The sequence below is a fragment of the Delphinapterus leucas genome, chromosome 14 (assembly GCF_059928025.1).
Source record: "Delphinapterus leucas isolate spDelLeu-1000000601 "Yukka" chromosome 14, BTC_Dleu_Yukka2, whole genome shotgun sequence".
In the NCBI taxonomy this organism is placed as follows: Eukaryota; Metazoa; Chordata; class Mammalia; order Artiodactyla; family Monodontidae; genus Delphinapterus; species Delphinapterus leucas.
The window spans coordinates 42282910-42310626 of NC_143142.1; the positions used below are offsets into that span (position 1 = coordinate 42282910).

The 27717-nt window shown below is 35.1% G+C and overlaps 1 protein-coding gene across 4 annotated transcripts in view; it reads left to right on the forward strand.

Moving 5' to 3' along the window:
* Positions 1-27717, forward strand: part of TAF4B (TATA-box binding protein associated factor 4b) — a 125264-nt gene that overhangs the window by 33226 nt on the left and 64321 nt on the right. For all 4 annotated transcript variants that reach the window (XM_022586876.3, XM_089895022.1, XM_022586875.3 and 1 more), the window contains 3 exons: positions 21-123; positions 19502-19671; positions 23650-23780. In XM_022586876.3, the coding sequence (XP_022442584.1) occupies positions 21-123; positions 19502-19671; positions 23650-23780 (404 nt within the window). The remainder of the gene's footprint in view (positions 1-20; positions 124-19501; positions 19672-23649; positions 23781-27717) is intronic.

Sequence of the window (27717 nt, forward strand, 5' to 3'; positions counted from 1 at the left end):
TTCTTCTTTTGATTTTATAGCTTCCATTCTAAAGCAAATTACCCTGCCAGGAAATAAAGTTCTGTCACTTCAGTCATCTATTCATAAAAGCAAAATAAAAGAGAATGGAACAGCATCCTTCAGGTAAAGAAATTAAATAGCTAAAACTTGGTCTGGTTTAAGAAATTAATAATTTTTTAAAAAACAGGAAAGGGATGACAGAATAATACTTATATAAAATAAATTTAATGATGCCTTTAAAAAAAGCTAACAGTACTTTATTGAGTATAATTTATAAGCAGTAAAGTGCACAAATCTTAAATGTAGAGCTCAATGAATTTTGACGAACATATGCCTGTGTAATCATAATTCAGACCAAGATGCTGAACATATCCATCATCTCTATGCTCCTTTCAAATCAATGACTTCCAACCCTTGCCTTTGGCAGCCACTGTTCTTATGTCCATCACCATAGATCATTTTTGTCCATTCTTGAACTTTACATAAATGGAAAATTACATTATCTACTCTTTTGCATTTGAATTTTTTCACTCAGCATTTTTTTGAGATTTATCTACATCATTTTGATTATTAGAAGATTGTTCTTTTGTACTGGTGAGCAGCATTCATTGTCTGAATGTAAATTTGTTTATCCGTTTTCCTGTTGATGGACATTAGGATGTTCCCGGTTTTTTAATGATTCTATATAAAGTTGCTATAAACATTTACATACAGATTTTTATGTGAACATAGGTTTGATTTCTCTGTAGTAAATATCTAAGAGTATTATTGCTGGGTCATTAGGTAAGTATGTGTTTTACTATTTAAGAAACTACCAAAGTTGTTTACTTTGTTTACTTTGCATTCCCACCAGCAGTGATGAGAGTTCCAGTTGCACTCCAACTCTGTCAGTACTTGTTATTGCCAATTCTTTTGATTTTTACTATTCCAATAAGTGTATAGTGGTTGTTATTATTGTCATTTTAATTTGCACTTTCCTAATGACTTAAGATGTTGAGCATCTGTTCTTATGCTTATTTGCTATCCTTATACTATCTTCTTTGGTGAAGTGTGTATTCAGATCTTTTGCCCATTTTTCCTTTGAGTTGTTTTTTTTCTTATGATTGAGTCTTTAGAGTTCATTATATATGCAAGATCCAAGTTCTTTGTCACATAGTGATTAGGAAGTATTTTCTTTGTGGTGTGTTTTATCATTCTTTTACCAGTGTCTTTCACAGAGCAAAAGTTTTTAATTTTGCTGAAGTCTGGTTCATTAATTTTTTTCTCTTATAGGTTATGCTTTTCATGTTTTGTCTAAGAAATATTTGTGTAACCCAAGGTTTCAAAGATTTTCTTCTGTGCTTTGTTCTAGAAGTTTTACAGTCTTATGTTTGTCCTTGGATTGATATTCTTTAATTTCTACCAGTCGATTATTTAAAAATCAGTGTGTGGATATTCTATTTTCTTTTTTCTCTATCTTCTCCCATTTTTAGTTGCATTATTTGTCACAATATATAAATATTTGTACATTAGTCCTCCTTCCTCATCCCCACCTATATTTTAGTTGTAGTTCTACTTTTATATTAAAATGCTCACCTTCAGTCTGTTCTCTGAAGTTTTCCTAGTCATCTCTTGTTTGGATGAAATTAATTGAATGTAGTCCATACTTTGATCTACCAGGACAACCATTATTTCATCCTTATGCCTGCCACTAGTTCTCTGGTCTCTCTTCTGCAGTTTTTATTCAGTCTCCTTTTACCCAAAGCCTTTGAGGTGGGGGTGAGTGGGTTGGGAAATTGGTCGCAATAGGACAAGAAAGTATGCACTGGGAATTGTTTTCCTTTTTCACTTATTCTTGTTTTGAAGTTTGGGTATTCTTTGTCTTCAAGTTATGCTGAGGCTGTGGTTTCTGTTGTTCTGTATTGTTTTGGGGAGTAAATGTTGGAAGATGGTGACCTAGGAAGTCATCATTGTCTTCCAGTGCAGTGAGTTTTGACAAAAGGCTAAATTCATGTACGCAGTACCTCAGTCAAGATACATAGAATACTTTCAATACCTCAGAAGCCTCCTTTGTGAGACTTCCCAGCCAGTCCCCCCATTATACCTTAGGCAGCCACTGATTGGCTTCTTATCATTGTAGATTTGTCTTTCCTGGGGTTTCAAATCAATAGAATCATATAATTTGTATTCTTATGTTTGGTTTCCTTTGCTCAGCATAATGTGTTTGATATACATGCAGTGTTGTTGCATGTATTAGTAATTTGTTGCTTTTCATTGCTGAGTAGTATTCCACTGTATGGGTCTACTGCATTTGTTTGTACTGAATTGTCTCTTTATCCATTGGTGGACATGCGGGTTGTTTCCAGTTTTTGGCTATTATGAATAAAGCTGCTAGGAACACCTGTATCCAAGTCTTTGTATGGACATAAGTTTTCCCTTTACTTACATAAAGATATGAATGAAAATGCTGAATCATTTAGTAGGTGTATGTTTAACTTTATAAGAAGCTGCCAAACTGTTTTCCTTTGTGGTTGTACCATTTACAGTCCTACCCGCAAAGTATGAGAATTTGTTCCATATCCTTGCTAACAATTGATAAACTGCAGTTTTTAAAGTTTTAACCATTGTAGTTGGTATTTAGCTGTACCCTCATTCTTCAGTATCTGCGATGGGATTGGTTTTAGGACCCATTGCAGATGCTCAAGTTCTATAGTCTGCCCAGCATATCTGTGGTTCTGCATCCTCGGATTCAACCAGCTCCAGATCATCTACTACTGTGTGTATTTACTGAAAAAAATCTGTGTATGAGCGGACCCGTGCAGTTCAAACCCATGTTGATCAAGATGCTGAGTGTATTTTCATGTCCTTATTGGCCATTTGTGTAGCTCCTTTTGTGAAATGCCTGTTCAAATATTTTGCCCATTTTTAAATTGAGTGATTTTGTCATGCACTTTTTCTTCATCTATTTAAGATGATCATTCATTTTTTAAATAATACAATGTATTCTGAATTACACTGATTTTTTAAAAAATAGTTTGAATGTTAGTATTGCTGAAGTATTATTATCCTTTTTATATATTGCTGCATTTGATTTGATTAATATTTTAAGGGTTTTATATGTATGTTCTTTAGGGATACTGGTGTGTAGTTTTCTGTTCTTATGGTGTCTTTGCCAGATTTTGGTACGTGGTTATGCTGGTCTCAAAAATGAGTTGTATCATGTTTTTCCCTCTCCTTCATTTTAAACCTTTGAGTAGAAATTATTTCTTCCTTAAATATACGAATGAATTTACCCTTGAAACTAAATAGGTCTTTTGTTTTCTTTGGGGGGAAGGTTTTGGGTTTTTTTGTTTTTTTATTTATTTGTTTGCTCTGGGTCTTAGTTGCGGCAGGTGGGCTCCTTAGTTGCGGCAGGTGGGCTCCTTAGTTGTGGCTTGTGGGCTCCTTAGTTGAGTCATGCAAACTCTTAGTTGCGGCATGCATGTGGGATCTAGTTCCCTGACCAGGGATCGAACCCAGGCCCTGTGCATTGGGAGCATGGAGTGTTATCCACTGCACCACTAGAGAAGTCCCCTGGGGGAAGGTTTTGATAAGAAAGTCAGTTTCATCTATAAATGATTTTCTCTGTCATCTTAATGTCAATTTCAGAAAGTTGCATTTTTTAAGGTTTTTGTACATTTCATCTTACTTTTAAATTTGTTGAAATGAAACTGTGCTACTACTTTCTTTTCCTTTTAATATTTGTAGATTCTTTAGGGTAACATAGTATCATGCTTTTTTTTTTTTTGAAGGATTTTGTGTATTTTATCTTAGTTGTTGACTTTTTTGGGCATATAGCTGTTCATTTTATTCCCTTATCCTTTTAATATCTGTAAGATTTGTAGTAATACTCTCTCTTTTCATTGATATGTTTCTTTCAGTTTTGTTTAGTGTTTTTAGAAAGTTAACTTTTGATTTTACTTTTTTTTTAAATTAATTTATTTTGGCTGCACTGGGTCTTTGTTACTGCACATAGGCTTTCTCTAGTTGCGGCACGCAGGGACTACTCTTTGTTGGGGTGCACAGGCTTCTCATTGTGGTGGCTTCTCTTGTTGTGGAGCACAGGCTCTAAGCACATGGGCTTCAGTAGTTGTGGCACATGGGCTCAGTAGTTGTGGCACCCAGGCTCTAGAGCGCAGGCTCAGTAGTTGTGGTGCACAGGTTTAGTTGCTCACCAGCATGTGGGATCTTCCCTGACCAGAGCTTGAACCCGTGTCCCCTGCATTGGCAGGCGGATTCTTAACCACTGTGCCACCAGGGAAGCCCGATTTTATTGTTTTTATCTGTTCATCTTTTGTCTATTTTATTGACTTATAAAAAATATTCCTTTCTTTTCCTTATGTTGGGTTTTAGTTGCTTCTCATTTAAAACTATAAACCCCCTAAGTACTGAGTTAGCATCCAGCCAATTATAGTGTTTCATTTTCATTTTTATTCATGTCAAAATATTTTCTCCTTTTCCTTTTATTTAATAGTACAAATACTTGGGGCTTCTCTAGAGATTTTATTCATTTTTTTCTAATGTAATTTTGTCCTGATCAGAGAATATACACTGTAAAATATCAATCTTACTAAATTTGAGACTCTTTATTGTGGTCAAACTTGATGAATATCTCATATGCCCTTGGAAAAAATGTATTACTCAGTTTGGGGGAGTAGTTTTTTGTAAGTGGCATTCTGGTGAAGGTAGCTAGTAGTGTTTATATCTATTTCCTGGCTTTCTTTTTTTGGACTAGTTCCATCAGTTACTGAGAGTGGGTATTAAATCTCCAACTATGCTTATAGATTTATTTTTTCCTTTAGTTCTGCCAGTTTTTACATTAATTATTTGAAGCTCTGTTATTAGGTATACACATATTTATAATTGTTATGTTTTTCTAATAAATTGGCCCTTTTATCATAATTACATGTCCTTTTTTATTATTTTTAAAATTTTTATTTATTTATTTTATTATTATTTAAAAAAAATTTTTGACCATGCTGCGTGGCATGTAGGATCTTAGCTCCCGGACCAGGGATGAAACCCGGGCCCCCTGCAGTGGAAGCACAGAGTCTTAACCACTGGACCACCAGGGAAGTCCCCACATGTCCTTCTTTATTTGAAAATATTTCTTGTATTGCTGTGTATTTTATCTGCTGAATATAAACACTTCAGCTTTGTTACTGTTTGCATATTCTATCTTTTTCCTTCCTTTTTTTCAACCTACATGTGTCTTTGTATTTAAAGAGTGTCCTTTATACATTGCATATAGCTAGGTTGAGCTTTTCTTATGAAATTCAACAGTTGTTTCTTTAGGTTAATATTTTGCTATTTTATTCATTTGTTTTTTGTCTTTTAGGGTAAGTGATTATTATTTTATATTTCATTTTAATTCCTCTGTTGGCTTCTTATCTATATCTGCATTTTTTTGTTTTTGATCAACAGGGATTACAATATGCTATAACATGTATTTTTAGTATACACTCTATTTGGAGTTAATATAGTACTACACATAAAATATGTGAACTTTGCAACAATATAAGTCCATTTACCTCACTCTCTTCTTCTGTGCTATATATTTTTATTTTCATATGTGTTAGTTACATCAGCATGCATTATAAATGTATGTATGTATCCACAGTGTTATGATTTTAGCTTTAAAGTCCTTTTTTTTTTCCTTAAAATATTCTTTCTTTTCTTTAAAACATTCCCAGTGCTCTTCTTTTTTTTCTGTAGAGTTCAGTTTTCAGTGGTATTTTTTCCCTTCAGCTAAAGAGCTTCCTATAGCATTTCTTGGTCTGTAATTCTGGTGACAACTCTTCTGTTTTCCTTTTCCTGAGAAATATTTTTGTTTACCTTCCCTTCAGAAGGGTAGGTTTTTTGGGGTTTTTTTTTTTTCCAATTAGAAATTGTAGGCTGACCCAGTCTTCTTTACTGTGAAGACTTAAAGATGTTATTCCATTGTTTTCTGGTCTCCATTGTTACTGATGAAAAGTCAGTTTTCATTCATATCATTATATATATTCATACCATTATCTCTCCTGTCCTTTTATGAATCCAATTATATATGCATTAGACTTTGATATTTTCCTGCATATACCAAGGCTCTGTTATTTTCTTTGATCTTTATGCTCCTTTAAATCTGTCAGCATATTTGTATGCTTCCTTAAAAATCTTTGTCTGCTAATTGCAACATTTGGCTCATTTCTGCCAACTTTTTTTTTTTAACTCTAGGTCCCATTTTCCAGTTTTTCATACGTCTTATAAGTTTTCATTGTGTTCAGAACATTCAGTGACTTTCTGTTTTTTCACATATCTAGTAATTATTGACTCTGGATTCAGTTATGTTCCTGAAGACTGATTTTTAATTTAGTAGACTTTATTTTAGTTTAACTTGACTGTTCTTAAATTCCAAACTTAGTCTTTCTTAGGTTGAGTAGCAGCTGAAATATTCACTCGGTTCTTTCCCCTTCCTATTGCTGTTTTTGTTAGGCTGCTGGGGTGTCCCCTGGGGCATATGTAGTTCTTCCATCAGTCAATGATTAGGTCAGATTTATATGCAGATTTGAGGGATTACTGCTCTGTGGAGGCTTACATTCTGGTGTATCTTCCCTAATTGTCCAAGTGCTCTTTCAACACTGAAATCTGTCCTCTGACACCAAGAATACGGCTGCACAGGCTGGAGAGTGCTTTCAGGCCAAAAGACATAAACTCACAAATTTTACCCATCGTTGTTACCATATTTCAAGGGTTGACTTCTCTCTAGTTTCTGGTTGCCTTTTTCCCATTTTTTAAAGTGGTTGCCTTTTTAAAAAGTTGTATGTTGATTTTGTAATGATTAATTAAGCTACTCTGTCATTACCAGAAACCACACCTCCATTTCTTTTTAATAGATTTTTGTTCTCTATTGGAATTATCCTCTGCATTCTTGAACAATTAGTCATAGTTATATTAAAGTTCATACCTAATATTCCCAACATCCAGGTTGTCTGTAAGTCTGTTTCTGTTATTTGGCTTTTTAGTCCTATTTCTTGGTATGAACTTAGTAATTTTTGAGTCAGTGTCAAATATGTGTAAAAAATAATTATAGGAGTTTTGGATTAATTACCTCCAGAAAGAGAATTTATCCAGTTTGCTGGTTGGCAGGAGAGGAGCAGATTGCCTTCATCTAGTCAGTAACTGAATTCAAATCTAGGCTGTAATCTTTCCAAGACTCCATGTCCCTTTGGTTCTCCCTGACTATAGGATGTAGTACCTCAGGTATTTCAACTAAGACTTAGGGTACTTTTCTTTGCTGGATTCTGAACCCTAATTTTAGGATTTTCAGAATGGTAAATGAGCATTGGCTTCAACTTAAGATCATAAGCTGCATTAATCCCTAACAAGAGAGTCAGCCTGACCTTTGAAGCTTTGAAGCCAGGGGTTGACTTCTCCTCTCTACCTATGAAAGTCCTGATGGTATCTTCTTCCAGTATAAGCTGTTTTGTCTACTTTAGAAGTATGTTGTTTAGTGTAGCCACTTCTATTAATTATCTTAGGTAGATCTTCTGGATAACTTGCAGTAGTTTCTACATCAGCACTTTCTGCTTCACCTTGTACTTTTATGTTACAGAGGCAGCTTTTTTCCTTAAACCTCATGAACCAACCTCTGCTAGCTTCAAACTTTTCTTCTTCAGCTTTTGTAGCAATAGAATTGAAGAAAGGTAGGACCTGACTTTGAATTGGGCTTTGGCTGAAGGAAATGTTGTGGCTGGTTTGATCTTCTGTCCAGAACCACTAAAACTTTCTTTTGTATCAGCTTTTCTATCAATAGAATTGAAGAAAGGTAGGACCTGACTCTGAATTGGGCTTTGGCTGAAGGAAATGTTGTGGCTGGTTTGATCTTCTGTCCAGAACCACTAAAACTTTCTTCATATCAGCAGTAAGGCTGTTTCACTTTCTTATCATTTGTGTGTTCACTGCAGTAACACTTTTAATTTCCTTCAAGAACTTTTCCTTTGCATTCACAACTTGACTAACTGGCACAAGAGGCCTAGCTTTCGGCCTATCTTGGCTTTCTGCAGGCCTTCCTCATTAATCTTCATCATTTCTAGCTTTTGATTTAAAGTGAGAGATGAGTAACTCTTCCTTTCACTTGAACACTTAGGAGGCATTGTTGGGTTATTACCTGGCCTAATTTCAATATTGTCATGTCTCAGGGAATAGGGAGGCCTGAGGAGAGGGAGAGAGACTGTGGAATGGCTGGTTGATAGAGCAGTCAGAACACACACAACATTTACCTATTAAGTCGGCAATCTTGTATGGGCATGGTTTGTGGTGACCCAAAACGATTACAATAGTAACATCAAAGATCACTGATCACAGATCACCATAACAAATAAAATAATAATGAAAAAGTCTGAAATATTGCAGGAACTGACAAAATGTGATGAAGAGTCACGAAATGAGCAAATGCTATTGGAAAACTGGCGCTGGTAGACTTGCTTGACCACTGGGTTGCCACAGACCTTCAATTTGTAAAAAACACATTATCTCAAAGCACAATAAAGTGAAGTGCAATAAAAGGAGGTGTGCCTGTATAGGCACGGTCTTTTCTGGGCTTATCTGTTCTGTTAATCTTTTTTTTAAATATCTATTTTATCTTACTGTTTAATTTATTTCCAATAGCATACTGCTCAATTTGCTATAACTTCAAAATAAATTTTACCTCTGTTAAGGCATGTCTCCTACCTATCCCTCTTTATTTTTTTATTTCCTCTCCTTCCTCTACTTTTACACCCTCCTTCCTCCACTTCCATACCCGCTTCCCCTGCTCTTCTTGATTTTTTTTGCCATTCTTGGGATTTTGCTGTTCATATAAATTTAAGCATCAGTTTAAATTCCACAAAAAACCTGCTAGAATTTGACCAACATGGCCCTGAGCCTATAGGTCCATTGTCCTTCAGCTGATTTCTTTATAATTTTGAACCTTCTATCTATGAACATGATTTATGTCTCCATTTATGCATGCTTTCTTTAACATCTTTCAGTAAAGTGATATAATTTTATCTATACAGGTTGTACACCATTTGTTTTGTTTATCTGTTAGGTTTATTCCTAGGCACCTTTTTGTTGCTATTATAGGTAAAATTTTTGGTAATTGCCTTTTCTGTTCCTAGTATATAGAAATGTAGGTTGTTTTTTATTTATTTATTTATATTTATTTTTGGCCACGCCACGCACCTTGTGGGATCTTAGTTCCCCAACCAGGGATTGAACCTGGGCCCACAGCAGTGAAAGCCCACGTCTTAACCACTGGACAACCAGGGAATTCCCTAGGTTGCTTTTTTTAAAAAAATTATATGCCAACCCCCTTGTTAAGTTCTTATTCCTGATAATTTTTAAATTACGTTGTTTATGTAGACAGTGATGTCAGGAGTGAGATTAGAATTATAGGTTGGCTTTTCTTTTTTTGCTTCCAGCACTTTAATAATGTCATTTCATTCTTTTCTGGTATGTATGCATGTGTCCACTTTCAAAGATAAAGCCTACAAGGAAAGGTCACCCCAAGCAAAGGAAACATCAACACAATTGGAATGCCACTGACTTCAAACATTGGGTGATCAAATATTCAGTATTAAAAACTCTCATAGGGCTTCCCTGGTGGCGCAGTGGTTGAGAGCCCGCCTGCCGATGCAGGGGACGTGGGTTCGTGCCCTGACCCGGGAAGACCCCATATGCCGTGGAGCGGCTGGGCCCATTAACCATGGCCGCTGAGCCTGCACGTACGGAGCTTGTGCTCCGCAATGGGAGAGGCCACAGCAGTGAGAGGCCCACGTACCGCAAAAAAAAAAAACTCTTATAAAATGGTTAAAAATAAAATGTGGAATCACAAAAAATGAGCAAGTAACAATTATCTATTAAAAAATGAACATTTTTATTCATATTTGATAAAGAACCAAATAGGACATTTAGAAGTGAAAAATGTAATTGTTGAATTTAAAACCTCAGTGGATGGGTAAATCAGATTAAATCTGGTGACCCAAATTGAGTTTGCTTTACTCCAAAGAAGATTTGTGACTGTGTCCCATAGGAACCAGGGATGACTATTGACTTGGGACCACGTTAGTACCTGTTCTAGAGAACCTGACTTAAGAGTTTCTCCACTTTAACAGAGGTCCGAAAACTAGTGCTAGCCACAGGCATTTGCCCCTGAAGCAGTTCTACTTTTAGAATGTGCTCAGTGCTTATTTTTACTGACACCTTTTTGACAACTTCTGTGCATCCAACACTGGAATGAAAATAAGCTGGTCTAAATTAGAAGAATGTCATGTAATTTCTCATGGATAAATCTAGTCCAGTTAATGCCTGAAGCAAAAGTGTCACCATTAGTATTTTCTTTAGGTAGTTTCTAGCTTACTACTTTTGCTCATTTAGCTATTGAGTGCTTATTGCTTTCTAGACTTGTATATTGGAAAATAGTTTTTGTTTTTTTTTCCTGGCCGCACTGTGTGGCTTGTGGGATCTTATTTCCCCAACCAGGGATTGAACCCGGGCCCTCAGAAGTGAAAACACAAAGTCCTAACCACTGGACCGCCAGGGAATTCCTGAGAGTAGATCTTCATTGTGTATGTTATAAATATTTTTCTCCCAATATTTTGTTTAACTTGTAATTTTGTTTTTAGTGTCTTTTGTTATTTGAAGATTTTAAATCACAATATTAACTTTATTAGTCTCTTCCTTTATAGCTTTTGAATTTTGCATTATTTTAAAAAATCTTTCCCTATCCTTAGCTCATAATGATGTGCTCCTATATTTTCTTCCAGGTTATCTATACACACCTCATATATGCAATAGACCTTTACAAAATCTTCAGCAATTCTTGATTCTATCTTTGTAAATACCTTAAACAGAAATTACCTTTTCCCAGTTGGGTTGCTCATCTTAACAACAGTTACTGAAGATTTCATCATCCTTACTTTTCTGATTTGAAATGCTACTTTACCTTTTAGTAAATTCTCAGTTATACAAGGGTACATTTCTAGATTTTCATTTTAGTGCTGTTTTTGTTTTATTTCTGTGTTAATATTTTTGCATTTTCAGTTATCTTTCATTATATGTTTTTATATCTGTTCAGATAAATCCTCTCTCTTTATTCCTTTTTCAGTCATATCTGCTGTCTTGAGGCACTATCTAAAGTTACCCTATTCATTTATTTACCCTTCTTTATGCGCCCCACTCCTTTTTAAATCTCTGAGAGTTTACAATAACTTTACCATTGTATATCTAACATTTAGAACAATGCCTTGTTCATAATAAGCATTCAGAAATTTGTTGAAATAATGAATTTTGAAAAAGAGAACAGGATTATCTATAATCTTAGATATAATCTATTTTTAAGATATATTTTATTTTTGCACAAAGATACACTTTTCATTTTTGTATAATATGTTCTAGTTATTTGGGTTATATGTGGTTTTATGCATATCTTTTTATAGTAATGTCTTTCAGTTTTCTTTCTTGGATACTTAATATCACTTCAGTTATTGTTAAAATGAAGCTTAAAATAGACCCTTAATATTGACTCTTGTTAAATAAGAGGAGGTAATAGTGTATGGCATTAGATCCTGTCTTAACTGGATGAGGTTTAATAACATAGAGTGATATCTTCCTGTATTTTCATAACTACCTGTTTAACTGAAAAGAACATTTTTGTGACTTTTTCCCAGTGTAAATCATATTTTCTGTTGTGCTTGTCAGTACCTCTGGGATGAATAAGGGAAGCTATATAGTGTTTAAACACCAGAGGGTGCCAGAGATTTGTGTTTTATTCTTCGTACTTCAGAATCAGAAGTGATAAACATTACAGTACCTGCATGTTTGTAGAGTTAACTCTATTTAAACAGACTGGCTATTTGATTATAATAAGGAATTATCGTTGATTTTTTGAAGAGGTGATAATGCCTTATGGTTAAGGTCTTCGTTTAGAGTCCTTATATTTTAGAGAGAAATTATAAAATATTTATGGATGAATAATATATATATGTATATTAATATATACTTACATAACTTAGAAGGTATTTTACCAGCTAGGAATTAAGAGGTTTTTTAAAAATTTGCTTTAAAAGACACTTAGAAAATAATATAGGACAAGGTTACATGCCGTTTGCACAGATAATATTATTCCACCAACTTTAATGTCCCATTTTTTCATATTGCAGGAATCAGATTCTCTAGTGTAGATTAAACATATGCTCTACCTTGATTCATATGTAATTAATTGTTTCATTATGTATTTATTAAGAGTCTGTCCTTATATATACAAGTGTATCAATGATATATACTTGTTATATAGAGTACGACATAATATAGATGATTAATCATTCAAGTAAGGACTTAAAGAGAGAGAAAACAGTCTCTGGTGACAAAATCTTGGAAAGTCAGGAGACGGAAGAAACATCCTTCTGAGCTGTGCCCAGATAAACTCTAACTCTAGGGTTAAAATTCAACAACAAAAAAATCTTCTTGAAGGAGTTGCTTTATGCTAAATCTTGTTAGAAATTAGGTTCTTAAACATTCCTCACAGCGAAATTACATGAATGAAGACTTAGAGATGAGATTGTGAAGTCTTTCATAGTTTTTAGGCAGATTTTTTCATAGTAAAATGCGATTTAGGAAAAATTATCTTTGTGCTTACATGCTGAATGAACTGCAAAGGAATATACTCGTAAGTAGTTCCTACAGTCACTGAAGTTTGAGAAATACTGCAATATCCTATGCTGTGTTTGAGTTAAAAAGAGGAAAGGGAATTTCCCATGAGGAAAGATACCTTTAAAAAAGTCATAGAAGGAAGAAAGCAGGGTTTGTAAGCTGGCTGTGGTAACATAGCGAGGTTATGCCCAAGGGTGGTGAAAAAAGAATATTGAAGGTAATAACCTTATTTAACCAGGGATTAGTAACCTAAAGGAAGAACTTGATCTTCTTAAAATAAAAATTTTTGTTTATACCTTTTAAGCGAATTATTTATTTATTTGACTAGATAATACATACATTTTGTATAGCATTCGAAAGGAACAAAAGGATATACAGTGGGAAAAAAATAAGGTTCTCTCTTGCATCATTTTCCCTCTGCTACAGGTTCTCAGCCTAGAGCCAACCACTGTTATCAATTTCTTGCATATCTCTCTAGATAGAATCTTTTCAACATAGATGGCAGGATACAATATATGATGTTTTATTGGGTTGGCCAGAAAGTTTGTTCGGGTTTTTCCGTAAGATGTAATGGAAAAACCCAAATGAACTTTTTGGCCAACCCATTTTGATATTTACAACTTAGTAGTAATAAATCTTGCAGATTATTCTATATCAGTATATAATCATTGTGATTTGATGTTTTAAACAAAGTTACATAATGATAGATATTTAGGTTGTTTCCAGTGTTTTGTACTCAGAAAACAGAGTTGCAATGACTATCGTTTCACATAATTCCTAGAAAGAGCAGTTTATTCATTTTAAATTAGATAATGTCAAATAACCCTCAGTGGAGTTGGCTTAACAAATTATACTCTGAGCAACAAAGCTTAAGGTATCATATTTCCACATGTTCTCGTGAACTTTACCAATCTAACAGGTGAAAAATTGTGTCTTACATTTTTCTTATGAGTAGGGTAAAACATCTTATATTTGAGTCATTTAAAATTTTTCATTAACTGAAGATTTCTATGTTTTGTCCATTTTTCCATTGGATTTTAGGTCTTTTCCTTAGTTATTGGTAGGAGCTCTTTATATATTAAAGGCACTCCTTTTTTTCATGATATGATTGCTTCCTTCAATCCTCAGTCTCAGATGTGGGGATTGTTATTGTCTCCATTTTACTGATGATGCAGGCCTAGAGAGGTTAATTAATTTGCTTTATTTCATATAGACAGTAAGTGGCAGAGTCAGGATTTCACGGTAGGCAGTTTGACTCATCTTTTTTTACCCACCATTCTTCTACTTCCCAATACATTGTCACAGATAAACAGCATGCTGTTCTGAGCACATACAAATCCCTCAAATATTTAAGTACCATTTATGACTACTCTGCTAGAAACAATAGGTGATGAGAGTGATTAATATGATCAATAAAATTAGTCTGGTTGAAGTATAAGGCAAATAGTTGACTATTGGAAGACAGAGTAAGACCTACCATAACAGAGACAAAATGTACCCTTGGAAGTTCAAAAGATGTAGCAATTGGACAGATGCTTTAAAAGTATAAAGATAAGTTAAACCAACATTTCCAAAGTAGGCATTTGAAATAGGTCTGGAATATAGATAAGGCACTGACAGCTGAAAGATAATAAAGCAAGAGGAGCTAAAGACTAGAACAGGAAAGCCAGAATCAGTAGGAGCTATTTTATGGTGAGGAATGGGAGGTAAGAGTGCTAAGTTAAGGTCATTACTTGGAAGGCCTTGAATATCAGGTTGAGCTCATAGGATCATGAAATGTTTGTTTTTTGTTTTTTGTTTTTTTTGCGGTACGCGGGCCTCTCACTGTTGTGGCTTCTCCCATTGCGGAGCACAGGCTCCGGACGCGCAGGCTCAGCGGCCATGGCTCACGGGCCCAGCCGCTCCGCGGCATGTGGGATCTTCCCGGACCAGGGCATGAACCCATGTCCCCTGCATCAGCAGGTGGACTCTCAACCACTGCGCCACCAGGGAAGCCCCATGAAATGTTTTTGAATAGGAAAGTAATGTGATTTTCTCTACTATAGAAAAATTAGTCTGGTGCTATTATAGATCTTAAAAGGGTAGAAGAGATTTAAGAAGGTAGGTACAAGCAATGGTTAACTTTATAAAAAGCTGAAGAATTAGATCAGTTTCAGAAACCAAAATGCAAGGTATTAATGATAATTGGGTAATGCTACTTTAATTTTTGCATATTAACCTATTACTCCCCACAAAATCTTGAGTTGGAAGCCTTTTTCTACTGAGGCACTATTAAACTTCCTTTTTGTATGTCTTTTAAAATGAAACAGGTTATCTTTCACAGCACCTTCATTAAAAGACATACTGCATTAGACCAGAAGTCTTGAAGATGCGATTTGGAGGTTCTCACTTTCTTTTCCTTTAAAATTGAGCCAACCCAGAATCACAAATACGCCTCAGCGTCAAAGCCTTTATTACTGCCTTGGCCTATCTTACAATATTTAGCCTTATCAATAATGCTGCTACAACATTGTGTTGTCTTTGCTTTCCTTTAGTCTGTCTCCTTTCTTAGAGGAAGTTTTAAGTGGTTCGGGTACTGTTTATTGTGGTACCTTTTCCTCTTCCCTCAGTAGGGGTCTTCCTCTATTCCTGCTACCCGCTGTAACCATAGCAACTGGCAGCTGAAGTAGAGGGAGCTGTGTTCAGCTTGGGGCCAAATTGGGTGGGTGGGTAGGCAAGAACAAATCTTATTGGGTGTTTAGCTCCCTTCTTAGTTCAGAGAAGGGCTGCAAGAAGATTCTAAAAGACATGGGACAGTCCCCTCATTGAACATTGAGTTCTGTTCATTTCTAGTACTGTGCATGGTACTGGTAGTAAGGAGGCCTGGTACTGGCCTCTCCAGTCTGTATGTGAGATTTCAGCAGGGGCTATGTGGGACCTCACCTATGGAAGCAGGGTGCAGTTTACAGGGCCTGTGTACCTAGCAAACAGCTGAGATTGTGAACAATCAGTGTTGTGTGCATGTGTGTAAAGGCCATGTGCTGTGTACCTTATACAATTCTGATTTTTTTTAAAGGAAAGATGAGGCCATATGTCTAAACTTCATAATATTTTTCTGTCTCCGGTTTTCTTTCTCTGTTTATTTATATATTATTTTTTAAAATACCACTAACCATTTGATTGGGTAATCTGTGTATATACTACAACATTCAAAGGGTAGAAAGGAGTATGATGTGGTATAAATGAAATCATCTTCCTATCCATGCTTCCCTGTTTCCCTCTCCAGAGGAGAATTTCTTGTGCATCCAGAGATATGTTATGCCCGCGCGTGTGTGTGTGTGTGTGTGTGTGTGTGTGTATTTTTTTCAAGGTGCAGTCTGTTCTATACCTTGTTATGTTTTGTTTAGTTTTTTTCCCACTTCACAATACACCTTGGCATTTGTTCTGTGTCTGGCCAAAGAGAGCTGCCTCATTCTTTTAAGTGGCTGAGAGTGACCTTAGAAAATACCTAATCTAAGTTATTCATTTTTTAAAGGAAGAAAAATTTGAGCCCTAAAGGTGTTAAGTAACTGGTTGGTATTCTCTTTTGGAGTGACCTGACTTTTCATCGATTTGTACTTGGCCTTTTTGTTTTAAATAGACTGTTTCTTAGAGTAGTTTTCGGTTCATAGCAAAAAATTGATTTGGACGTTGTAGAAAATGGCAGCACATGCACAGCCTCCCCCATTATCCACATCCCCCACCAGAGTGGTCTGTTTGTTACAATTGATGAACCTGCATCGAGACATCATTATCACCCAAAGTTCATAGTTTACTTTACAGTTCACTCGGTGTGTGGTACATTCTGTGGGTTTTGACAAGTGTGTAATGAGTCCTCTGTTTTCTGCATATTCATCCCTCTCTGCTAACCCCTGGCAACCACTGGTCATTTTATTGTCTCCATAATTTGCGTTTTCCAGAATGTCATATAGCTGGAATCATCAGTATGTAGCCTTTTCAGATTGGCTTACTTCACTTAATAATGTACATTTAAGGTTCCTCTAGTCTTTTCATGGTATGATACCATTTCTTTTTAGGACTCAATAATATTCCATTGTTTGGATTTACCACAGTTTATTTATCCAATCACCTGCTGAATGACATCTTGGTTGTTTCCAAGTTTTGACAATTAAGAGTATATGTGCTATAAACATCCATGTACAGGTTTTTGTGTGGACATAAATTTTCAGCTCCTTTGGGTTAGTACTAAGAAGTTTAACTGCTGGATCATATGGTAAGAGTATGTTTAGTTTTGTAATAAACTGCCAAACTGTCTTTCATAGTAGCTGTACCATTTTGCATTCCTACCAGCAATGAATGAGAGTTCCTGTTGCTCCACACCCTCATCAGCATTTGGTGCTGTCCGTGTTCAGGATTTTGGCCATTCTGATAGGCGTGTAATGGTATCTCATTATTTTAATCTGCATTTCCCTGATGACATAGGATGTGGAGCATCTTTTCATGTGCTTGTTTGCCATCTGCACATCTTTTTGGTGAGGTGTCTGTTAGGTCTTTGGCCCATTTTTTAATCTGTTTGTTTTCATATTGTTGAGTTTTAAGAGTTCTTTATATGTTTTGAATAACAGTCCTTTATCAGATATGTCTTTTACAAATATTTTCTCCCATTGTGTGGCTTGTCTTTTCATTTTCTTGATACTTGGGGTTTTTTTAAATATTTTTTACTCAGACCTTTTAAGATACTTTTTTTACTCAGACCTTGGTCCATCTTTAGGTTTATGGTTTCTACTGTTCTTATGCTTTAGATTTTATTTTTTTAACATCTTTATTGGAGTATAATTGCTTTACAATGGTGTGTTAGTTTCTGCTGTATAATAAAGTGAATCAGCTATACATATACATATATCCCCATATCTCCTCCGTCTTGCATCTCCCTCCCACCCTCTAGGTGTCACAAAGCACTGAGCTGGTCACAAAGCACTGAGCTGATCTCCCTGTGCTATGCGGCTGCTTCCCACTAGCTATCTGTTTTACATTTGGTAGTGTATATATGTCCATGCCACTCTCTCACTTCATCCCAGCTTACCCTTCCCCCTCCCTATGTCCTCATGTCCATTCTCTACGTCTTACACTTTAGACTTTAAATGTTTAGATGTTTCTGGAATACTTCTTTGTTTTCATAGTTGGTAAATTGATTCTTAGAACCATTCTCATACCATCCCTCTGACAGAACCTCTGTGACATTTGATGAGGTGGAGTCCAACCATTTTCATATAGATTATTGTGTTTTTTTTTAATATTTATGTATTTGACTGTGCCAGGTCTTAGTTGCAACACGTGGGATCTTCATTGCGGCATGCAGGATCTTTAGTTGCGGCATGTGGGCTCTTTAAGTTGTGGTATGTGGGCTCTAGTTCCCTGACCAGGGTTCAAACCTAGGCCCCCTGCATTGGGAGCACGGAGTCTTATCCACTGGACCACCAGGGAAGTCCCCATACAGTTTATTTATATTGCATGTTTCATTTGGTTGATTTGAGATACTAATTAAAATTTTTTTCTTTTCTCCATTACACAGACATACCTTTTAATGTTAGGTCTTTAAATATAGTGTTCAGATTGTGAGACCTTTGTTCTTTCTCTCCACTTGCAACTGCTATATCCAGCACTTAACTTTCTTTCATTTAGTTTGAATCTCTCATACCTGTGTGAGTAGGGGCTCTTTCCCTCTCCCTCCTAACATGCTGCTTTTTAAAGCTGAACACCAGAGGCCTTCGTATCTTGAGCGCTTGACAGTTATACTTTATTTCCCTTTTTTGTGCATAAATGCATTACCACAAGGAGGTTCATAATTTAAATCTGTTGACATGAAACCACATGATATATCTTTCGGCCCGTGCAATAAATAGAAACAATATGTTTTTTATATAATCATGTTTGTGTAAATTATGTTATGCATTGGTACATGAGTTATGATCAGTAACATGCTTGTTATTACAGGGTGTTAAGAATGCCATTAGGGAATTTTAGGTTTTTGTCTCTCACTTCTCTATCCTGAAACATATATACTCATCTTAGTACTGTAGCCATGTAGCAATTCTGTTAGATAAAAGCAACTATTTAATTTTGCTGGAACAATGCAAGGAGCTCAAACATATTTTGTGTTTTTATATGTATGTCTTTTGCATATGTGTGTATAAAATAATTTTATATTTTAAATATAAGCCCTTTGCAGCCACTTGCTTGAGGAGGTGGTTTAATGAATTCAATTGGTACAGGTGGAGCACACCAAAAGTCTGAAGCGGAAAAACAAAACTACTTTTAACCATATGGTTTCAGAATAGCTAGTCTAGAAAGCTTCTTTTCAAGGGCTTTTACATGGGTATGGACCTTTCGGGATTGGGGGATTTCTCCTCCTCAGTGGAACAGTGGACTGCACTGGGGATATCTGAGGGGTTTTTAAATCATCTTGGATGAAAACAAAGAAGTCTGTTTTTATTTCATTCTTTCATTACCCGCAATTTGTGGATAACTTAGTATAACTTCCAAATCCCTCTTAGACTATCTTATTTACTAAACTGAGAGTGGGAGAGATGGGCACTAGGAGACAAAAGTTGCTTCTGATTCATCTTTCTGATATTAAATGTACACTAGTGGTTAGAAACACCAGTGAATTTTAAAGGCTGACAGGGAAAGATAGCCATGCTTTACTTCTCTTGCTTGGATAAATTGAGTAAAATAATGTCTTTAGTTATAAGGAGAGATCTATAATTCTTTGCTGTCTTAAATCACTCATTCACATACCACAACCACTGAAAGCTTTCTTTTTCTTTTCTATTAGAGATGAAGATGACATCAATGATGTGACTTCCATGGCAGGGGTCAACCTCAGTGAAGAAAATGCCTGCATCTTAGCAACAAACTCTGAATTGGTTGGCACACTTGTTCAGTCATGTAAAGATGAACCGTTTCTTTTCATTGGACCTCTACAAAAGAGAATTTTAGACATTGGTAAGTATGATTATTGACCTGATAGGACTGTCTCTTCCAAGGAAAATGTTACCAAAAGAGATAGCCTGGGTTGGTTTTTCTGGGAATTCTGAGGCTTAAAAAAGGCTCTGGAAGTAATCAAGATTTCATGGGTGTTATAGAAAAAAGTATTTTGTTTTAAAAGTTATTAATGTAACTTAAATCATGTAACCTATGGTTTCTGGTGTAGATAATAGACGTTAATATTTTATTCATCTTAATGGGAGAATAGATGTGTAAAAAATGAATATATGCTTATGATATACTATTTTTTTCTGTGCTGTTCTTCCTTGGTTGGGCTTTAGGCATGTAACTTATTACAAGTTTGTTTTTATGAAATAAAGAAACAACCAATGAGAGTTAGTCCCTTTTTCCTCATCTCAACACTGAAATTCAAACCCATCCTTACCATAAAAGAACTGAGCTAGAATATCAGAGTTCTCTCTGGCCAGGAGTAGTTGCTGGGTGGCCTGAAGTATGTGAAAGGAAATGGAAGAGAACATACCAGTTTTATTCTGGAGGCAAACAGCTTTTTTGTTGTTGTTTAATACCAAACTTGCAGTGATAACTGAAAAAAGAGACAGATTGGAGAGAGATTGTTGCACGTGAGTTATCTCACTTCTTGTGTCCTGACACAGGGACTTATTGGAGTCTCCTCTAGCTCTCTTCCTTCACCCATGTCCAATTTGAGGGGCCAGTACCAGTGACCTTTTAGTATGCTTGACTAAGAACCTTTACATTCTGTGTTGAAGGCCTAACACAAAAATGTGAAGGTTTCAGATTTTTGATACATCCATGGTATATTTAAGAACTTCAAAATGCATTACTATTACATATTCTAAGTTTACTTCACAATTACTCAATAAAGAAATATGTGAGCTCCTACTGTATGTTATTCAAATTATCACTTTTTTCACCTCTAATTTAAGTTGGTTATATGTTATCATTCTTTTATCTTGAAAAACTAGAATTTACAGTAGTTCAAAGGGATAGAAATTCAGAAGAGCTAATTGTAAAATGTTTGTTTGCTGTTTGCTTGTGTTTTGTTTGATTTCTCCCTCCTCTTCCTCCTTCCCTCCCTCCCTCCCTCTCTTTCTTTCTCTTTCGTTTTCTTCTTGCATTGTATTTTGTATTGTATAGGAGACGGTTCCTTAATTTTGGAATAAGCCTAAGCAAATATCTTTCTGTGATGGCTTGGGAAATTTACTGGTGTTTTAACTCCTTTTAGCCATATAATTATTTAGAACTGGTGGAGTAGAAGTAGGTTCATACTTAGTTTTAGCAATTCCCTGCCCCCCTTCTAAATTTTATTTCTAGCTTGATTTAAACCTTGATTATATGATAGGAAAACTTTTAGTTTGACAGAGCATTTTCCATCATTTAGGACAGGGATTGACAATATTTTTTCCTGCAAAGGACCAGATCGTAAATATTCGCCACTTTGTGGGCCATATAGTCAGTGTTGCAAATGCTTACCTCTGCTGTTAAGTTACAGAAGCAACTGTAGACAGCATATGAACAAATAGAAAAGACTGTATTGCCATCAAACTTTATCTATAAAGAGAGATTAGATTGAGTTTGCTAACCTCTGCTTTCAAGGAGAATTCTGGGGAGAACTCTTTGTATTTTCAGTTCTTGATGATAAAACACCAACTTGTCATTTAATATGATGGAAAATTGCAAAACTTCTTCCCTCTAAATTACTTAAGCTTTTAAAACAAAAACAAAAACCATAGAGTGAATGGAGTTATATATTTCTAGGAATTTTTTCATTTACAATAAAATGTTTTTTATTTAATACAATAAAATTTTTTCATGTACAATAAAATGTTCCATGTTTACAGAACAGATCAGAACCAAGACCATTTCTTAATAACAGGAATTATAAAGTAACCCAAAGAATTTGGGGAGGAAGATTTTCTTACTTGAATATGTTAGGGGAGTAAACATGCCAATGTTCTTCCTTTTTTGCTAATTACCTAAATTAAATTGCCAGACATTCTGTAAAAATCACATAGTAAGCTTGCAAACACCTACTAGATTGCCTTAAACAGTCAATGGTGACTTTACTAAAGGGAGTGTTTTATTTTAAAGTGAGACTTTAACTTGTAACTCTCTTATGTTTTATCATCAGTTTAGTGAAGATATTAGAATGTTTGATTGTTCACTAAGCCCTGGAATTGATTGCAACTCCCAGTACTTGTTTATTTTTAGTATTTTAAAAATATGGATATTTCTTTAGCGTAGGTTTCTGTTTTGTAAATACATATGAAATTATTTTCAAAGTTTCTCCCCAAACACTATATATTCTTTTTTTTTTTAATTTATTTATGGCTGTGTTGGGTCTTTGTTTCTGTGCGAGGGCTTTCTCTAGTTGTGGCAAGCGGGGGCCACTCTTCATCACGGTGCGCGGGCCTCTCACTGTCGCGGCCTCTCTTGCTGCAGAGCACAGGCTCCAGACGCGCAGGCTCAGTAGTTGTGGCTCACGGGCCCAGTTGCTCCGCGGCATGTGGGATCCTCCCAGACCAGGACTCAAACCCGTATCCCCTGCATTAGCAGGCAGATTCTGAACCACTGCGCCACTAGGGAAGCCCAACACTATATTCTTAAATGTTCACTTTCTTTAGGCATTAACTGGCATGTCATCCTCTATATACTCTATGTTTACTTATAATTTTAATCACTGGATTGTTTTGAAATTGCATTATTCCTTCTGTAGAAGGCCCCCACTATTTGTTTATGCTGATGTTTTAGTAAAGTAGATTTGACTTTTCAGTGTTTTTCCCCCCCTTGAATCATAACTTGGTGATTAATTCATTTTTGCTACAAAGTAATGAACTGCTTTATTTTGAAGGTTTGTTATAGGAGAAGCTGAATCATTTTATATCGTTTTCCTGTGTGATTTACTATAGCCCACGTTTTGAATTAAGTTGAACATTTGTTATAGAATAATGTCAAAGAATGTGTTTAAGAATTGTTAGCTTTTAATTAAAGCTTGTTTTTTGCAATACTCATTCACACTTTGAGTATATGAGTATGTTTCAGATAGAGTGCAAAATCAAACAATAATATATTTTAAATTTCTATAAATGCATATGTTAAAAACAAACACAATAGCACTATTTAAAAGCTCATTTAAATGAGATTACCTAATTACCTGTATCTTTAGAGTTAGGTCTCTGATGATACAGGTAGTTTCACTGAGCTGGAGAATTACTATTTAAAAACTGATAAGGTTGATTTATAAATGAGCTTCTGCTTTGGGGTATGTGGTCCAAATTGTTTTCTTGAAACTTTCCTCCTAGTTAGCAGAAGGAAGAATAGAAGTTTGGTTTATTTATGGAAAGAGATATAGTGAAAGAGAAATTTTTCAAATTGATGGGTAAAATGATGAGGCTTTGAACCCATTTCAACTTGTAAATTAATTACAAGGTCAGCTTATGGAACATGAGTTAGTGCAAAATAAGCATGATTGGTAATGGACAAAAGGTGTATAGGTGTGTCATGCAGACAAGTTATTAACAGAGACTCACAATCTGAATTAACTGAAATAAATGTCATAAATTGTTAACAGTGTCAAACGGCAAAATGTAATTTTCTATTTTTTTAATGACTAAAATTAACAGAATATAGCACTGATTTCTGCAGTTACCATTTTCCTCCCTGAACACTAGACTTGATTTGTGTTCTTATTAACTTTGTCCTATAAATGACCTTGCAAGGAGAATGAGTCTAGAGGCTAAGTGAAACAATGTCTATATTTTCTGAGGCTTCAGGCTAGGTTTTATTAATGTAATGTCTAAGATCTTTGAAGTTGTGACTTTACCAGGAAAATCATAATCTCCAAACCTTTATTCATAATGGGTATGACTTCCAGGGGGAACAGAATACCTGCTGTGCTAATTATTTCAATTATCAGCCACTACTAAAACACGTAATGGATTTTCTCTGCTTCCACAGGTAAAAAGCATGACATTACAGAACTTAACTCTGATGCTGTGAACTTGATCTCCCATGCAACACAGGAGCGATTACGAGGCCTTCTAGAAAAACTGACTACAATCGCTCAGCATCGAATGACAACTTACAAGGTAAAGGAAATCCTTAAAGAAGAACAAACTCTTCTGTCTCTTCTTTGTTGTGTTAAAGGTAGTTTTTTGATATGGATTCATATTCTAAGTATATTTTTTCAAGGAAATGGTTGAGACATATTTCATATTGGTAGAAAATAAAAGTCTCATTCCTAACTTGCCTTATTTAGATACGCTTACATGACAAATAAAATAGGGTTTCAAATGGTATCCAAAGCTTCTATGTCACTGTACATTGAAATTTGCATCTGTTCTGCCTGAGGCTTCTCCTCCTAAAGCTCTTGACTGGGAGGGAGGATATGTTAGAAGGGATAATGTATTGGATAGCTGTGTTCTCTTCAGTGATCCGTTCTCTGCTAGCACTCCTGTTCCTTTTAATAAGTTAAATGATTGCATTGAGTGCTAATATTGGTGCCACTCATTATTTATATTGACCACTTTTATAAAAAATTAAATACAAGAATAGCCTATCTTATCCCTAGTAGTGTGAACCAAATCACTTGCCATCATCAAGATGAAAGCATTAGATTTGTTTGCATTATGGTTTGGATGGAGAACAAATGTATTGGGTAATGAGGGTTGAAAAAGATAACCTTTTCCCCCTATATCAAGAAATGTTCATAGGTAGATTTTGTACAATGTGGTATATGGGTAACCTTATAAGGTTTTGAGTTTGCAAGAATGATCACTGTCATGATGTCCTACACATAGGTTAAAAGCAATCTAGGGAAGATCAGCCACTCTACCACCGGTAAATTTCCTGGAGGAAATCATTCTGTTTTCTCTCCTTTCTGCTTCATTTAGAACTTTGGAAGAATTATTTATAGTTGCTGAGGTCCTCACTTGTATAAATCTTTGTGAGAATTTGCTGGACTGACTTAAAAATATATGATCATCAGAAAAAGCTGTGAAAAAACCCCTACTATCAGTATTTATTTTTGTGTGCTTTTGGAATTTGTCCATTTCTTCTAGGTTATTTAATTTGTTGGCATACAGTTGTTCATAGTATTCTCTAATAATCCTTTTTATTTCTGTAAGGTCAGTGGTAATGATCCTACTTTCATTTCTCATTTTGTTTCCTGAAGATATAAGGTTGGTTACTGATTTAAGATCTACCCTTTTAATGTAGGCATTTATTTATTGCTATAAAATTCTCTCTGAGCACTGCTTTTGCTGCATTCTATACGTTTTGGTACATTGTGTTTTTTGTTTTCATTCATTTCTTAGGTATTTTCTAATTTCCCTTGAGATCTCTTTATTTCATTGGTTATTTGAGAGTATGTTGTTTAATTTCCACATATTCGTGAAATTTCCAGTTTTCATTCTGTTGTTGATTTCTAGCTTCATTCCATTGTTGTCAGAGAATATTCTTAGCACAATTCAATCATTTTAAATTTATTGAGGCTTGTTTTGTGGCCTAACTTATGGTCTGTCTTGGAGAATGTTCCATGTGCACTTGAGAAGAATGTGTATTCTGTTGTTGGGGAGGAGTGTTCATATATGTCTGTTAGATCTAGTTGGTTTATAGTGTTAGGTCCTCTATTTCCATATTGATATTCTGTATAGGTATTCAATCCAGTATTGAAAGTAGGGTATTGAAGACTTCAACTACTATTGTAAAACTATTTCTCTTTAGTTCTGTCAGTGTTTGCTTCATATATTTGGGGGCTCTGTTGTCTAGTGTGTATATCTTCTTGTTATATCTTCTTGGTGAATTCACTCTTTTGTCAGTATATAATGTCCTGTCTCTTTTAACAGTTTTTGACACAAAGTCTGTCTTGGCTGATATTAGTATAACCACCCCTGCTTTCTTTTGGTTATTATTTGCATGGAATATTTTTTTTCCATCCTTTGACTTGCAGCCTATTTGTGCTTTTATCTAAAGCCAATATCTTTTAGACAGCATATAGTTGGATTTTGCTTTTTATCCATTCTGTCAGTCTCTACCTTTTGATTGAGGAGTTTAATCCATTCACATTTAAAGTAATTACTGATTAAGGAAAAACTTCTGCTATTTCTGTTTTTGTGTGTGTCTTACGGCTTTTTTTGGCATTCCTTTACTACTGCCTTCTTTTTTGTTTGATTTTTTTCGTTGTATATTGTTTTGATTCCCTTTGAGCATGTGTGTGTGTGTGTGTATTTTTTAGATATTTTCTTAGTGGTTACCTTGGGGATTACAATTAGCATCCTGAATTTGCAGTAACCTAATTTAAATTGATAACAATTTACCTTCACTTTTGGGATGTGGGGGGATTAGTCTTCATTTTTGTCTTTTTACTGTAACGTTTTAAAGAGCCTTATAATTTTTCACCTCTGGATTCTCCCTTTTTCCTGCCTCAAACACCCTGTTGTTTCAGATATACATGAGTGCACTTTCATTTACAGTAGGCAGTTTCTATACAAAATGTAGTATGTGCATTTAGTATGGAATAGAATTTTTCCAAGTAATGTTTACTATCCAGAATGCCATCCAAAGCTCTATTATGTATAGCCTTCAGGTGGAGTAGTTCTTCTAGTGTATATCAATAACACATATTCCAAGGATTTAGTTGCCCCAGGCAAAATGGATAGTATCTACCCCACTTAGAAACTCAGTAACTTAGCTTAAAGCTAACACCTTCTTAACCTTCTGTCTTGACACTGCCTATCCTGATTGATTTTCCCCTGTCCGCCTTTCCCCACACTTATTCCTTAATACAGCTAATTCACAGCTGTGTGAATTTGCACATATAGAAAAGCAGCTACACGATCATCCTTCTTTAAACAGAAATAATAATCATTTAATTATATTTGGATCTAGTTCAAAATTATATACTTATTTTGTAGACTTTGATTGTAATAATCTTTGTGTCACAGATTGAGCCCTGTCCTTACATTTCAGTTCATCCCTGATAGGATTTATTTTTATCTGTACAGTATGGGAAATTTTACTCCATGAATTTCACAAAAGTGAGCTACTTTTATTAAAAGCAAAATCCCACCATCTCTTTCCATTTGAAATCCCTCTACTTTTGATAATCTTTCACCTGGTTAGACATAATTCTCTAATTAATCATAGTCCATAAACTGAGATTTAAGTAAACAAGTAGAAAGTGACACATGTGATACAAAGCTTTTGATCTTGCTGCCAGGTTTTTTCCCACTGAAGATATGTTAGAGTCTTCTACGTGCCGGTGGCTGTGGAGAAACTTCATGTTTTCCAGTTGAAAGGGGCTGTAGTACTTTCTTTAGATGGGATTCACTTGATGATGTTATTGTTTGGTCTGAGTCCTTATATTTTCACTGCTAAACCACCTGACTCTGTGGTGCAAGAAGACTTCAGTTAGACCAGCTGGGTAGACAGGAAGCATCATGATAAGATTGGGGTACTGTTGTTTAAATAAAGTTGGAGACTCAGTAGAAGTAGGGAAGACACTCAGTTGTTTAGGACTGGAAGAGTAAAGGAAGGATGCATTAAGCAAGAGGCAGTTGTACTGAGTTGGAAGAGAGAGAAGGAATCTTAGCATGGAAGTGAGATTGGGTTCAAATTTAGAAAGTCTGTGTGCCTTTTTAATTTAGCATTTGCTGTCCTTTTAAATTAAATCCTGTCAGTAAATTATCTCCAGGGTATATGAACACAAAAATGGTAAAAATGAAGTATTTAAGAAACCACTGGTTATTATGTTTATGCCTGTATGGTTGGCTTATAATGTATTCCATATTCTATCTTGTATTATTTAACTTTAAAAACATTTGAGAATTCTTTTTGTATTAAACACAAAGTAAAATAAGTAGCACTAATACATCCTTGTTCATTATTCTATGTAATACTCTTTTGATCTAGTTAAATACCAACAATAAAAATTTAATTTAAAAAGAATCTTGGGCATATGAAATCTCTCAGTCCCAGTTAATTGAATCAACCATAAGCATGGGATAAAACAAAGATGGGAATGGT